Raw genomic sequence first — 13,607 nt, forward strand, 5'->3', positions numbered from 1 at the left:
GGGGCCGAAGAGCTAGCTCAGTGGGTAGGGCGTTTGCCTTGCATGCTGTAGACCCAGATTCTGAAGAAGCTGATGCCATCTGATGTGGCCTTCTTGCTCCCCCAAGGGGTGCTGGGCTGGGACGTGGAGCAGGGTGGCCCCAAGCTCTGACGTCCGAGTGTACTGACCCCCTTGCGCTGACCACACAGGCCCTTCAAGAATGTGACTGAGTACGATGGACAGGACGCCTGTGGCTCCAACAGCTGGAACATGGTGGATGTGGACCTGCCGTCCAACAAGGATGTGCAGCCGGGGATCTTGCTCCATGGCCTGAAGCCCTGGACGCAGTACGCTGTGTACGTCAAGGCCGTGACCCTCACCATGGTGGAGAACGACCACATCCGGGGCGCCAAGAGCGAGATCCTGTACATCCGCACCAACGCCTCAGGTGGGTCCCGCGGCTGGCACTGGCCGTCAGCCTTCTGGCTCTTCCTGGTCAACAGAAAGCTGGGCCGCACTTTGTCCTGACACCCAGGGCTTCTCCTGCTCCCCTCCATGGCTTGACCCCCCCCTTTTTTTTAACTTACTTTTCAATAAATGTTATTGAAGCACCGGTGAGATACACAGTTACAAAGTTGTTCTTGGTTGGGTTTCAGTCATACAATGTTTCAACACCCATCCCTTCACTAGTGCAACAGTGCATATTTCCCACCACCACTGTCCCCAGTTTCCCCCCTCCTCCCCAACCTTCCCCCCTCTCTCCCTGCTTCTCTCTCTCCCTCTCTCTCTCACTCCCCCCCCTTTCTCTTTCTCTCTCACTATTTCTCTCTTTATCACTCTGTCTTTTCTCTTTTTCACTCTCTCGTGCTCACTCTCTTTCCTTTTGGGCATTATGGTTTTCAGTACAGGTACTGAAAAGTTTTCATACTTGATCCCGATTTTCTGCTTCTCAGTGCTCAGAGGCCCTGAGCCCCCGTGGCCTATGGCACCATGACGGGTTTCCTGATGGCCCAGCTAGGGCTCAGCTAGCTCTGGTTCATTTCCATCAACTTTCCAAGCTTCCGCGTTGGAAAATGACTCTGGTGGATGTCAGTTACCTGCTCACGGCTTCCTTCTGCAGCCAAGAGGGTTCCAAGGAGAGAGACAGAAGTTGGGGGACCAGTGTATGTGGCTGAGCTCAAGAAAGTATTCCTTGATGAGATTGTAGAGTGGGCCTTGCACGGGGTTAGCCCGAGGTCCATCCCTGGCACCCCAGAGGTTTCCCAAGCCCGCCAGGAGTGATCCCTGAGCACCTCTGGGCGTGGCCCCAAACAAAAAAGAAAAAAGATAGTTACTCATTCTCAAGTTTGGAAGCAGGTTGTGGTCACTGGTTTGGGGAGAAAGGGGCTCATCCCTGACTCTAGCGGGTCAGAACGAGGGCTGGACTCAGGGTACCGTGGCTGTCAGTCACTGCTTGCCCTGGACACCTACATTTTATTGCTGGCAACAGAGGCTGGAGAAGCAGGTTTGGTTGCTCTCAGGCTCCAGCCCGGTGACCCAGAGTAATATTGGACCCAGTAAGTTGCTGGCCCTTGATCTTGCTCTTTCCCTTTTTTCCCACCTTTTTTCTGCCCTTCCCTCCCCTGTGCATCCCTCTGCCCCCTCACTCTTGCATCGGGGTTTCTCACCATTTTTCACAGCAATTCCAGATGTCCGCTGAAATTGCAGTGAATCTGTCTTGTCATGTGGCAGAAACTGCCGACGCCACTTGTTTCCAAGGATGTCCACTGTCATCCATGACAAGGAGCCACCTAGAGGGTGGCTGGAATGCCTCATGCTCCTCCCCACACCACAGGTTCACCTCCAGAGTGAACCCCCAGTTGGGTGTGGCCCCAACCCGAAACCTTCCCTACTATGGCTTGGTAGCACTGGGGCTACATCCTGCCACAGGTGGGGACGTTGGTGCTTAAATACGGATCATGAAACAAAAAGTAAATTCAAAAGGTGCTGGATGATAGCACAACGGCTGGGACATTTGCATGTCATGTGGCCGACCCGGGTTCGATCCCCGGCACCCCATAGGGTCCCCAGAGCTCCTCCAGGAGTGAGCCGGGAGCACCGCCCGGTGTGGTTGCAATACAAACATCAGGTAAATAAAATCAATGGGCAGTGTGTCGGGGCTCTGCATGCCCCCAGGGCAGATCCTGAGGAGTCGGTGAGAGAAAATGATGTTGAACCCACACATATCCCTGAAACTCGCAAAGTGGCTCCCGGCGCTTCCGTCCTCCCTCTCGTTGCTGAAATGCCTTTGCTCCCTCTGCAGTGCCCTCCATCCCCCTGGACATCCTGTCGGCTTCCAACTCCTCGTCACAGCTCATCGTCAAGTGGAACCCGCCCTCCCTGCCCAATGGCAACCTGAGCTACTACATCGTGCGGTGGCAGCGCCAGCCCCAGGACAGCTACCTGGCCCGGCACAACTACTGCTCCAAAGGTGAAGCTCAGGACGGGGCAGCCGCCCGCCAGCTACAGCGACTTGGCCCCTCGCGGGGGGCCAGCACCCCTTGGTCAGGCACGAGCTCTCCCCAGCCCCAGCGCCCTCTGCCGAGCACCACCTTCGCCTTTACCCTGAGCCCCCTTTCTCTCCCATCTCCGGTTTCTTTGCCCCCGGGGATGTGTAAGTCGCCTTCGTTTTCCCCTCGCAGGCCGGGCGGACAAGATCCCCATCCGGAAATATGCCGACGGCACCATCGACATCGAGGAGGTGACGGAGAACCCCAAGACCGAGGTGTGCGCTACTGAGAAGGGACCGTGCTGTGCCTGCCCCAAGACGGAGGCCGAGAAGCAGGCGGAGAAGGAGGAGGCCGAGTACCGCAAAGTCTTCGAGAACTTCCTGCACAACTCCATCTTCGTGCCCAGGTGCCCGTGTCCTGGCCCCGGGAGGGATCCAGGCTGCCCTTTCCTCTGTGCACGGGGAGTTGGTGGGGGCCCTTAGCGGTGGGCATCACTCCAGTTGGGTTCCAGGTCCCCCTGTTAGGTGGGGGTGGGGGCCAGTTCTCTGGGCCCCTGCGTCCCCATTTGGGTACATGTACTATGCAGAGGATGCGGTTTATCTACATTGGCTGGAAGGTTCTGGAACTCTCTTGCAAGGCGCTTGTGCTGGGTCGGGGGTGGATGCTGGCGACCTCTGGGGTGCAGCCTGCAGTGTCGGGGCATTTTAGATGCTGTTGCCTCTCGGTTGCACCCCTGAAGAGGGTGGGGGAGGCGCCTTGGACAACAGGGTAGGTCGGAGACTCGGATAGTTGTCGTCTCTGGCCCGGATCGAGCACCTGGTAACTGGGGTATTCACATGTGACATCCCTCACCCCTGCTCATCGACATCTCCAGGCCCCCATGTACCCTGGGCCACCTTGGAGAAGAGCAGTCAGCCTTGGGGTGTGGACAGACCCCAGACCCTGGCTCATGTTTAATGACTTGCTCAATCTAGGGGGGAGGGGAACCTTCACTTGGTGCTCCAGAATCCAATAATGCTCAGCCTGGCCTCACAGCCCTGCCTGGTGCCTGCTTAGAGTCCACTGGTGACCACCAGGGCGGCGCCCAGTGGGGGCCTGAGAGTCTCAGGCGGGAGGGTCATGTGCCAGAAATGGGCCCTGAGTCACAGGGTCCCAGCCCTTGCTGCCGTGTTGCCAGCCTTGGGCTTATTTCTGGATTTTGTGTTTTGTCCTTCGGCCTCCTGTCGCTCGGTACTGGCTCGTGGTCTGCTGGGCCATGGCCTTGGCCCCAGATAGACTCTTTGCTGCCAGGGCACTAGCCCAAAGCTGAGCCAGTCCCACATAATGTGCTCACGCATGTAATTGTGCCCTGATGGGTAGGTGGCGGGACTGGAAGTGGAGCCTCCACATGCCAGTTGTGCCATCACAGTCCCGCCTCAACCTCATCCTGGGTTTTTGGTTTGTTTTTTTTTTTTAATGTTTGGGTCACACCCGGCTGTGCTCAGGGATCACTCTTGGCGGGGCTCAGGGAACCATCTGGGGGTTGAGCATCAAACCTGGGTCGGCCGCATTCAGGGCAGATGCCCTCTCCACTGTACTGTCCCTCTACTGCTCCTGACGCTGTCCTCACAAATTATTCCTAATGGGCACAGTGGACTGTAGTGGGTGCTGGGGCCTGAACCAGGTCTGCTGTCTCCAAGGTCAGTGCCCAGCCTGCTGTCTGTAATAGCTTGGCCCCCAGACTCATTCTTCGTGGACCCTGAGGGTGACCACCCCCAGCCTGCCTTTCACTGTTGCTGGTGTGACCTGAGTATTGGGGGTCACTGAGTGACCTCCCTGGCATTGGGGATTATTGAGTGACCTCATGAGCACTGGGGTTCATAGAGTGACCTCCCGAGCACTCGGGTCAGTGAGTACCTCTGTGGCCTCTCTAGGGACTGGTGAGGCTGACCCCATCAGGGGGAAGTTGTTTGGGGCTCGATTCTGAGGCTGCAGAGTGGAGAGAGCAAAGTTGATCATGAAGGAGACCCCCCCCCCGGTTTTGCCGCTTGTCACCCCCACGGGCCACCCCAGGCCTTCCCCGGTCTGTGATGGCCACCCCTAGCCAGCTTGCTCTTGCTTGCAGACCCGAGAGGAAGCGGAGAGATGTGTCTTCGGGCACCAACGTCACCCTGCCCCTCCGAGCCCGGAACAGCTCGGCCGACGGCTACATCATCTCAGATGAGGACGACGACGCGGAATTCCCATTCTACGAGAGCCGGGTGGATAACAAGGAGCGCACGGTCATCTCGAACCTGCGGCCCTTCACGCTCTACCGCATCGACATCCACAGCTGCAACCACGAGGCCGAGAAGCTGGGCTGCAGCGCCTCCAACTTCGTCTTTGCCAGGACCATGCCTGCAGGTAGGGCATGATCCAGCTGCCTCCTTCACCCTCCTGCCACCCCACGCAGCAGCAGGTCCTGCTCTGGGCACAGAGACCACGCAACCCAATAGCTCGCCATCCCCCTTCCTACGGAGTGGGAGGGCGGGCAGAGGCAGCCCAGAGGACCAGCACCCCCACCCAGCGGCCATTCTCAGGCCTGGGGCAGGGTGGGCAGTTGTGATGGGACAGTTCACCTCGATCCAGGGAGACCAGGTCTCCCCTTCATGGCTGCCTCCGGCAGGGGCCACAGGGGTGGGCTTCTCCTGCTTTCCCAGTGAGAGCTGCCTGTGGCCCAGAAAGGCATGTCTCTGTCTTGGGAGGGTGCAGGAGCCCCCGGCAGACAGCAGCAGGTCATGCTGAGAATGCAGAGGGGACCCGAGTCTGAGGGGGCTCCTGGACCCCAGGGGAGAACCCCAGCAGCACCCTGACCCCAGTGTGAAGGTCCCCACACCCCAGGTCCCTGCAGATGACTCTGAGCCCGCCCCCCACTGTCCCATGCACTGACGAGTGCTGCCAACCACCTGCATGTCTCTTCTCCTCCTGGGAAGCAGGAGAAGACACCCCAGCCCTTGTCAGAGACGGGGTGTGGGGGTCCCTTAGCAGCTGCCTCCGGCTTGTCTGTGCAGACCCCACGCTTACAATGTACAAATGCAGGGCACAGAGGAAACTAGCAAGGCTGGGAATCCTCGCCCCGCGCCCCCCCACTCCCTGTTTCCCTCTGCTCTCCTCCTCCCACCCCCCGGGGCTTGGGGTCCCAGGTGTTACCTGCTCTGTTCCTCAGACCACAAGAGCAGACCAAAATAAGGCCCTTGGCTTGCTGAGATGTCCCTGCTTTCTCGTTTTTGTGCGGTATTTTTGGAGGGAGTGGGAAGGGGAGCGCGATTTGGTGCTCAGGGCTGACTCTGCTCAGGGCTCACTCCTGGCTCTGTGCTCGGGGCTCACTCTTGCCTCTGTGCTCAGGGCTGACTCCTGGCTCTGTGCTCGGGTCTCACTCCTGGCTCTGTGCTCAGGGATTTGGTGGGGTTCAGGGATGTTGAAGGGTGCTGGAGATGGGCCCTGGAGTTCGACTGTGAGCAGGGCTAGTACCTGACCCCACCGACACTTCCCTTCTATGTGGCAGTGGCCAGGCGGGCAGAGGGACTCTATGGAAAGTGGAGCAGTTTGTCAGGGCTCTGCATCCTGCATACTCAGAGTAGGCTCTTTGTGTGTGGGGGGCGGGGGGAGTGGGGCTCAGGCTCCAAAAGGTGACTCACCCCATGACCTGTCTCTGTCGTGTGCAGAAGGAGCAGATGACATCCCTGGCCATGTGACCTGGGAGCCGAGGCCCGAGAACTCCGTCTTCCTAAAGTGGAACGAACCCGAGAACCCCAATGGCTTGATCCTGATGTATGAGATCAAGTATGGATCCCAGACAGAGGTGAGACCAGAACCGGGAGTTGAGGGTGGGCGTGGGGGGTTCTCAGACAAGAGATGAGGCTGTGGGTGTGGGGGTTGAAAACTGGGATGGGGTGGGGACTGGGGGGCACTGGGGCCTCTCCCTAAGAGTGTTCAGGGAACTCACCCTCCCCCTGTCAAAGGGGCCTGGAGTGTAGCTCAGCAGTGTAGCGCCTGTGTGTGTCTGGCAGCCCAGGCTTCTGTCCCCTGCAGAAGGAGAGAAAAGGGAAGGATGGTGGAGAGAGGCCAGGGAGAAGGAAAGAAAGCAGACAGCCCCTAGCATCGCGGGTCTGAATTGTGTGGGTCCACTTGAGAGAAGCCAGTGTGCCTCCTTGGGGTAGGGCTCTAACTGCTACTCAGCCCTGCAGTGTGGTCCAAGCCTCACAGTCCTCGGGCCCAAGGGGCCAGTGCGGGGCCAGACTCAGGACCTCGGGCCTACAAAGTCTGCACCAACACCTCTTCCGCCACGGGCTGGGGTGTTCAGATCCTCAGATGCGACCCTGGAGAGGCTCGGGGCTCCACTCTGTCTCTGCGGCCAACCCTCCAGGTTAGAGCAGAGGTTGCCAGAATGGCGTTCCTACCCAGCTCCTCCGGCTGCCACAGTCTTGATTAGAACCCAGATGAGCCAAGGGTTCCAAGCACTGCTGCTAGGCCCCTGGGAAACGGATGGGAAATGGACAGGAAGTTGATGATGGGAAATGGACGGGCCTCGGGAAGTTGATGGGAAACCGATGGGCTACAGGATGTTGATGGGAAATCGATGGGCTACAGTATATTGATGGGAAATCTATGTGCCGCAGGAAATTGATGGGAAATTGACGGCACGTGTCTCCTCCCAGGACCAGCGGGAGTGCGTGTCCCGTCAGGAGTACAGGAAGTATGGAGGGGCCAAGCTCAGCCGCCTGAACCCTGGGAACTACACAGCTCGCATCCAGGCCACCTCCCTCTCCGGGAATGGGTCGTGGACTGAGCCTGTGTTCTTTTACGTCCCAACCAAAAGTAAGGCTCCAGTGCAGATGCTGCTGACGGGAGAGGGCGTGTGTGTGTGTGTGTGTGTGTGTGTGTGTGTGTGTGTGTGTGTGTGTGTGTGTGTGTGTGTGTGTGTGTGTGAGGGTGGGAGGTGCTCGGGTTTCCCCAGCCAAGTTTCAGGGCCAGGCCTTCCCCACCAAGAGATTCCCACTCTCCACCCATTACCAGAGTTCTTTTGTTTTTGTTTTTGTTTTGTTTTTGAGGCCTCAGCTGGGTGACCAGAACCAGGTCTCCTCCTCCAGGCAGTCCCCCAGCACATCTTCTGGGTGCATGAGTCTGAGTCCCTGGAAGGACTGGCTCCTTTCGTTTTTTGCTTTGTTGGGTGACACCCAGCAATACTCAGGAGTTACTCCTGGCTCTGCACTCAGGAATTACTCCTGGTGGTGCTCAGGGGACCATATGGGATGCCGGGGATCGAACCCAGGTCGGCCGCATACAAGGCAAGCGCCCTACCTACTGTACTATCACTCTGGCTCCCAACAAGCTCCTTTCTTTTGTGATCTTGTTTGGTTTGGCTTGGGGGCCACACCCAGCAGTGCTCAGGACTTCCTCCTGGCTCTGTGCTCAGGGTTCACTCCAGGCAGGGTTCAGGGAACTCTGTGTTGCTGGGGACCAAACCAGGGTAAGGTACGTGCAAGGCAAACACTGAACCCAGGTCTTATCTCTCCAGCCCCTTCTGGGCCAGTTTGCTTTCCATCACTGTGCTTCAGGTTTATCTTAGGCTTCATTAGGTGGGAGGCTGGAATGTCTCAAGAGGGCAGTAAAGAATTTCTGGGCTCTTTCCCGCCTTTCCTTCACTTCTGTTGCTGAGGTGTCTGGGAAGGTCCCCATGTGACAGTGCTCCTGGGATCACAGGTGCGGGCCGTGCTTGGCAGTATATGGGCATGGGCTGCAGGCTGGATGAGCCACCTCGGCCTGGCCCTCGTATTTGTCCATTTGGCTGTCAAGCGGCCAGATGGTTCCCCTTGTAACCGGGCGTCCCCGGACTGTGTCTGCAGAGACCTACGAGAGTTTCTTCCAGCTGATCGTTGCGCTGCCCGTGGCCGTCCTGCTCATCGTTGGGGGCCTGGTGATCATGCTGTATGTCTTCCACAGGAAGCGGTGAGTGGTCCCTGCCCCTGTAGGGCACAGACACCTCCTGGCTTATGTGGGCCTGTGAGCCCAAGTGCGGGTCATCGTCCTGAGAAGTGACCTTTGTTGCGCGGGGACTCTGGAGAGTCTAGGACAGATTTGCATACAAAGCTCAGCAGATTGAAAGTTTATAATACAGATAGAATAGGTGGGTCCAGGTCTCTCCCCAGATGTCCAGGTCTCTCCTTGACCTGGTCTATGAATGATCTCTGTGGCTCATCCCACGTGGTCTGCTCTTATCCCATGAACACCAGCCAGGCCCTGTCCTGGCGTGGCTCTCTCTGTCCTGGGCACACTTTCCCTGGTCTCTAGTCATGATCACATACCCCTGAGCGAGAGCCCTGTGCTCTGTACCTGTCACCGGGCCCCAGCTATACCCCGGCAGTTCCTGTCATCCTGTCCCAGCCACAGCCATGTGTGCTCGGGTGAGACTCCTGTGCTCAGCACCTTGTCCCTGCCCAGATGTCTGAGCTCTGCCTGTAGCTGTCCCCCATCTGGGCCTATGCGTCCTGCTGGTACTGGGCCATCTGCCCAGGTGTGTAGCCCTACCTGATCCAGAGGGGTTTGGGAAGAGAGGAGAGAGTGAGTGCTCAGAGAGAGATTGGGGGGGGGGTGTGGAAGAGGGGGCAGGGGGAGAGAGACTGAGGTATTGAGAGACTTTGTATCCCAGAGGCTTGACCCCAGACCCAGTGCCAAAGCTGAGAGTGGCTGCAGAGCACAGCTGGATGTGGCCCCCCAGATAAAACGGGGTCCAGTCTGCATCCCTGGAAACACCACAGTGGTGGGGTTAACCTGTGCCAGTCCTCTTGGGAGGAGCCTGGATAGGGTGCAGAAGTGCCGTGGGCTTTTCCTCTTTAACCCAGAATCCCCTCTTCCCTTTTCTCCCCCCCCCCCCCCTTTACTGACCGCAGCCGCCTGGGCAATGGGGTCTTGTACGCCTCCGTGAATCCTGAGTACTTCAGTGCCGCTGATGGTAAGTCTGAGTGGGGAGTGGAGACGCTGGGGGCACCCGGGGCCCTTTTATTAGCACTTCCTGTTTTCTGAGGGTCTGAACCAGGCTGTTGGTCTGTTGGACACTCCTCCCCACATTCCCAGATGGGAGGGGTTGTGTGTGCAGAGAGTACAGCCGGTAAGTCTCCCAAACCCGCCAAGAGTGATTTCTGAATACAGAGCCAGGAGTAAGCCCTGAACACTGCTAGGTGGGGCCCCCAAATGAACAAGATATTGGGCACACAGATAGGACAGGGTTTATGGCACTTGCTGTGCAAGCAGCTCACCTGGATTGCAGCCCAGCACCCCATAGGGTCCCCCAGCACCCCTAGGAGTAAACCCAAGTACAGAACTGAGTACAGTCCCTTCTCCTGCAACTCCCATCCTGGCCTGGGTCACCCCAGTTCTGTTATCATTTTGTTTTCTCGGACCACTGTCTGTTCCCTTTCTTCAGTTCTTGAAACCCCACACAAGAGAACATCCAGCATTGATTCGTCCTCCTCCCTCTGACTTCTGTGCCTTTAGCAGGACCTCCTCTGGCAGGCTTCAGTCCAGATTGTAACAGAAGGCACCAGTTCTTAATGCCTTTTACAACTTGGTTATGGAAAAGTTCCTAGTTTGATAACTAAAAGGGGACCTTGGGGCATGCATGCAAGCAGTTGCTCTGCCACTGAGCTTCATACTGACTCACGTCTTTTTTTCTTGGGGTGGGGAGGGGTTGGGGCCACACCTGGAGATGCTCAGGGGTTATGCCTGGCTCTGCACTCAAGAATCATTCCTGAGAGTGCTCGGGAGACCATCTGGGGTGTTAATGATCGAACCTGGATTGGTGGTGTGCAAGGCAAATGCCCTCCCCGCTGTGCTCTCTCCAGCCCCTTCTGCATTTATTTCGAGGGGCTGAGGGTGGGGCCGCACACTTCAGATCTCAGGAGACCAAAGTACTAGGGAATGGAACTTGAAGGGGGGGTGTGGTAGTTGCATGTAAGGCAGGCACCTTAACCCCTGTCTTAGCTCTCCAGCCCCCTGTGACATCTATTTTTTTTTCTTTTTTTTGGGTCACACCCGGTGATTCACAAGGGTTACTCCTGGCTCATGCACTCAGGAATTACTCCTGGCGGTGTTCGGGGGACCATATGGGATGCTGGGAATCGAACCCAGGTTGGCCGTGTGCAAGGCAAACGCCCTACCCGCTGTGCTATCGCTCCAGCCCCTCTATTTTTTAATAGATAGAAACACCCAGCTGTGCCTCTAGGAATATTTGGATAGAATAAGGCATTGGATAAATACCAACTTTAGAGGTGATGGAGAAGAAGATCTTTGACTTTGTAATTATTATTTTATTTGTAACTATTATTTTGGTCTGGGGCCCCAACATTTTTGCTTATGGGGTGCCAGAGATTGAACCGGGGTTAGCTGTGTGCAAGTCCAATGCCTTCCCCGCTGTCTGATTGCTTCTGCCCAGATCTCTGACTTTAAAACAAAACCAAACGATAATAAATGCAGCAAGAAGGTTATTTGCATGGTGGTTGTATAAGGAAAGAGGCTGAAGTCAAGAAAGAAATCAAGGAATGTGTAAACACTCAAGAAATAAAAAGGCCGGCATTCAGGCCGCTTCCCCACTCCAGGGAGGTCGATGGCGATGGTCAGGCGAAGGAAGGAAACGAGGCCAAGCTGGTTGGTCTTAGTAGCCGTTTATTACATGGAAGAGATGTATGTCATGGAGGCCTCAGGAATTCCCGATCACGTGCGCCTTTGTTCTCTCAGCTTCTGTCCTCAGCCCCATCTTCCCAGGTTCTCTGGTGCACGTGTCCCCCCTGAGAGTCCTGAAATCTCCCTTATATAGATCATAGCACCTCTAAAGGGCGCAATATAATGATGTCATCAAAAGGAGTTACAGAAAGAACACTGAGGCAGCAAACATACATTGTTTCCTTACATCCCAGGCCAGTAATCCTGGCCTCACCTTTTCACAAGCTACAAGCACTTAGATTAGCACAACAAAGACCAGTCTGCTAGAACTTGGAATCTACATCTCCAAAAAAGCAGTCTCATTCAAGCTAGTCAGGACACACAGGAAACTGCTTCTAGGACGTGTTTCTCCTCTCCTTGTCCAACCAACATATAAGCATACATAATATTAATTATTTCGTATGGACACAGTAAGAAATACTTTGAGCTTATAGAATTGCTCTCCTAGGGCCATCTCGATCTCAGACTTCAGTGCTCAGGCCAGATATCTTTCTTATTCCTAGCAGCAGGGCCCTAGTCTTGTCGTTACTTTTGGATCATGACATCATTTGCCTATGATCAAACTCTTAACTTATAGTTAAGAATCGTGGCACCTTGGCCTGGCCCATCGCGATGCCAGGGTAGCACATAACTTACCAGCTTGCCCTGGTTCCATCCAGTCCCACGTCGGGACCCTGCCCTTGGGGTGCTAGGAAGTGAGGGCAACTGAGGCTTAAGTTGAGAAGGCAGATGCCCGGGAGTGAATAATATTCAAAGCCAATCAATTCCTAAGTTACGGAGCGTATTAATTAATTGTCTTCCTGTATCTATACAAAAGGACATTGCATTAAAGTAAACTGCTCAAAAGACATAAGGAGAGGAGAAAGACAATATTAACTTACAGTACAGCTTCAGTGTCTAAGAAGGATGAGACCTTACAAATTGGTTGGGGAAGAGAGCATAGAAGCGGTCACAGACAGACAAAGTAATGGGAGTGACTCGGGAGCACTGTGATGGGTACAATCTGATAAACCCAAGCTCCGTGTACTCCAACAAAGGAAGGTGGCATCACATGTATCCTGGAGTCCCTGGGGAAAGCGTCAGGCCTGTCCCCCATGCATTCAGGAGCAGAGAGCCCACTGTGTGCTGCATCCTGGCACAATTTGATCTGACATGTTCAGCTGCGACACTTCCTTCTTTCCTTCCTTCCTTCCTTCCTTCCTTCCTTCCTTCCTTCCTTCCTCCCTCCCTCCCTCCTTCCCTCTCTCCTTCCCTCCCTCCCTCCCTCCCACACTTCCTTCCTTCCTTACCTTCTTCCCTTCCTCCCTCCCTTCCTCCTTTTCTTCCTTACTTCCTTCCACCCTCCTTCACTCCCTCACTCTCTCCCTCCAGTCTACCTTGGGTTCTTTGCTTCTTTCATTTCTTTTTTTTTCCTTCTTTCTTTCTCTCTGGCCTGTCTTAGGGTTTTTTTTGCTTCTTTCCTTTTTCTCTTTCTCCTTTTCTTTTCTTTCTCTTCATGATTTACAGAGCTGTGTGTACTTGAGTTTCTGGCATACGATGTTCCAACACAAACCCCTCCACTCCCACCAGTGTCAGCTCCCCTGCACCAGTGTCCCAGGTTCCTTCAGCCCTCCCCACTGCCCCAGCCTGCCTCCTTAACAGGCACATTTTTAAGTTTGGTTGTTGTAGTTTGGGTCTCGTGTTGTATTGTTGGTGCCGTGGCTTGAACATAGCACTCTACACTGCCCATGTACCCGGGGCCCCTGCCCCCTGCCCACCTTGTTAATGCCTGCCCACTCCTCAACTTCTTTCCATCACTGTCCTTCTCCTTCTGGGCTCTGCGCTGTCAGCACTGGAGATGCTCTTAGTATCTTCAGAGAACCTTGGGGTCCCATCCCCGCTACCCCAGAGCATTGCTGGGAGTGAGCCCTGAGCACTCAGCCAGGAGTATTCCCTAAGCATAGAGCCGGGATTAGTCCCTGCACGCCACTGGACAGGACCCAGAAACAAAGGTTATCTGGGTATCCTGGGGGGTTGGATGTGTTGGTGTTGGGCCCCCTGCTGGACCCCCTCACACCCGTCTCAGGGCCCAGGGGTCCTTCACCCCTGATGCCAGCCTTGAGTGGTCTGGACCGGCCGTGCCCTTGCCCCTGAGTGGCTGGCTCATCTACCACCCTCTCTGCAGTGTACGTGCCCGATGAGTGGGAGGTGGCCCGGGAGAAGATCACCATGAACCGTGAGCTGGGCCAGGGCTCCTTCGGGATGGTCTACGAGGGCGTGGCCAAGGGCGTGGTGAAGGACGAGGCAGAGACCCGGGTGGCCATCAAGACCGTGAATGAGGCGGCCAGCATGCGGGAGAGGATCGAGTTTCTCAACGAGGCCTCGGTGATGAAGGAGTTCAACTGCCATCACGTGGTAAGAGGC

At 55.9% G+C, this 13,607-nt stretch overlaps 1 protein-coding gene across 1 annotated transcript in view; it reads left to right on the forward strand.

The window, feature by feature from the left end:
* IGF1R (insulin like growth factor 1 receptor) overlaps positions 1 to 13,607 on the forward strand; it is a 139,965-nt gene that overhangs the window by 117,839 nt on the left and 8,519 nt on the right. Inside the window, exons 8-16 of the mRNA XM_056124864.1 lie at positions 189 to 427; positions 2,282 to 2,449; positions 2,661 to 2,874; positions 4,573 to 4,850; positions 6,152 to 6,288; positions 7,145 to 7,304; positions 8,333 to 8,435; positions 9,377 to 9,438; positions 13,369 to 13,598. Of these exons, the coding sequence (XP_055980839.1) occupies positions 189 to 427; positions 2,282 to 2,449; positions 2,661 to 2,874; positions 4,573 to 4,850; positions 6,152 to 6,288; positions 7,145 to 7,304; positions 8,333 to 8,435; positions 9,377 to 9,438; positions 13,369 to 13,598 (1,591 nt within the window). The remainder of the gene's footprint in view (positions 1 to 188; positions 428 to 2,281; positions 2,450 to 2,660; positions 2,875 to 4,572; positions 4,851 to 6,151; positions 6,289 to 7,144; positions 7,305 to 8,332; positions 8,436 to 9,376; positions 9,439 to 13,368; positions 13,599 to 13,607) is intronic.

The sequence above is a fragment of the Sorex fumeus genome, unplaced genomic scaffold, assembly GCF_029834395.1.
Source record: "Sorex fumeus unplaced genomic scaffold, SorFum_2.1 ptg000051l, whole genome shotgun sequence".
NCBI classification, from domain to species: Eukaryota; Metazoa; Chordata; class Mammalia; order Eulipotyphla; family Soricidae; genus Sorex; species Sorex fumeus.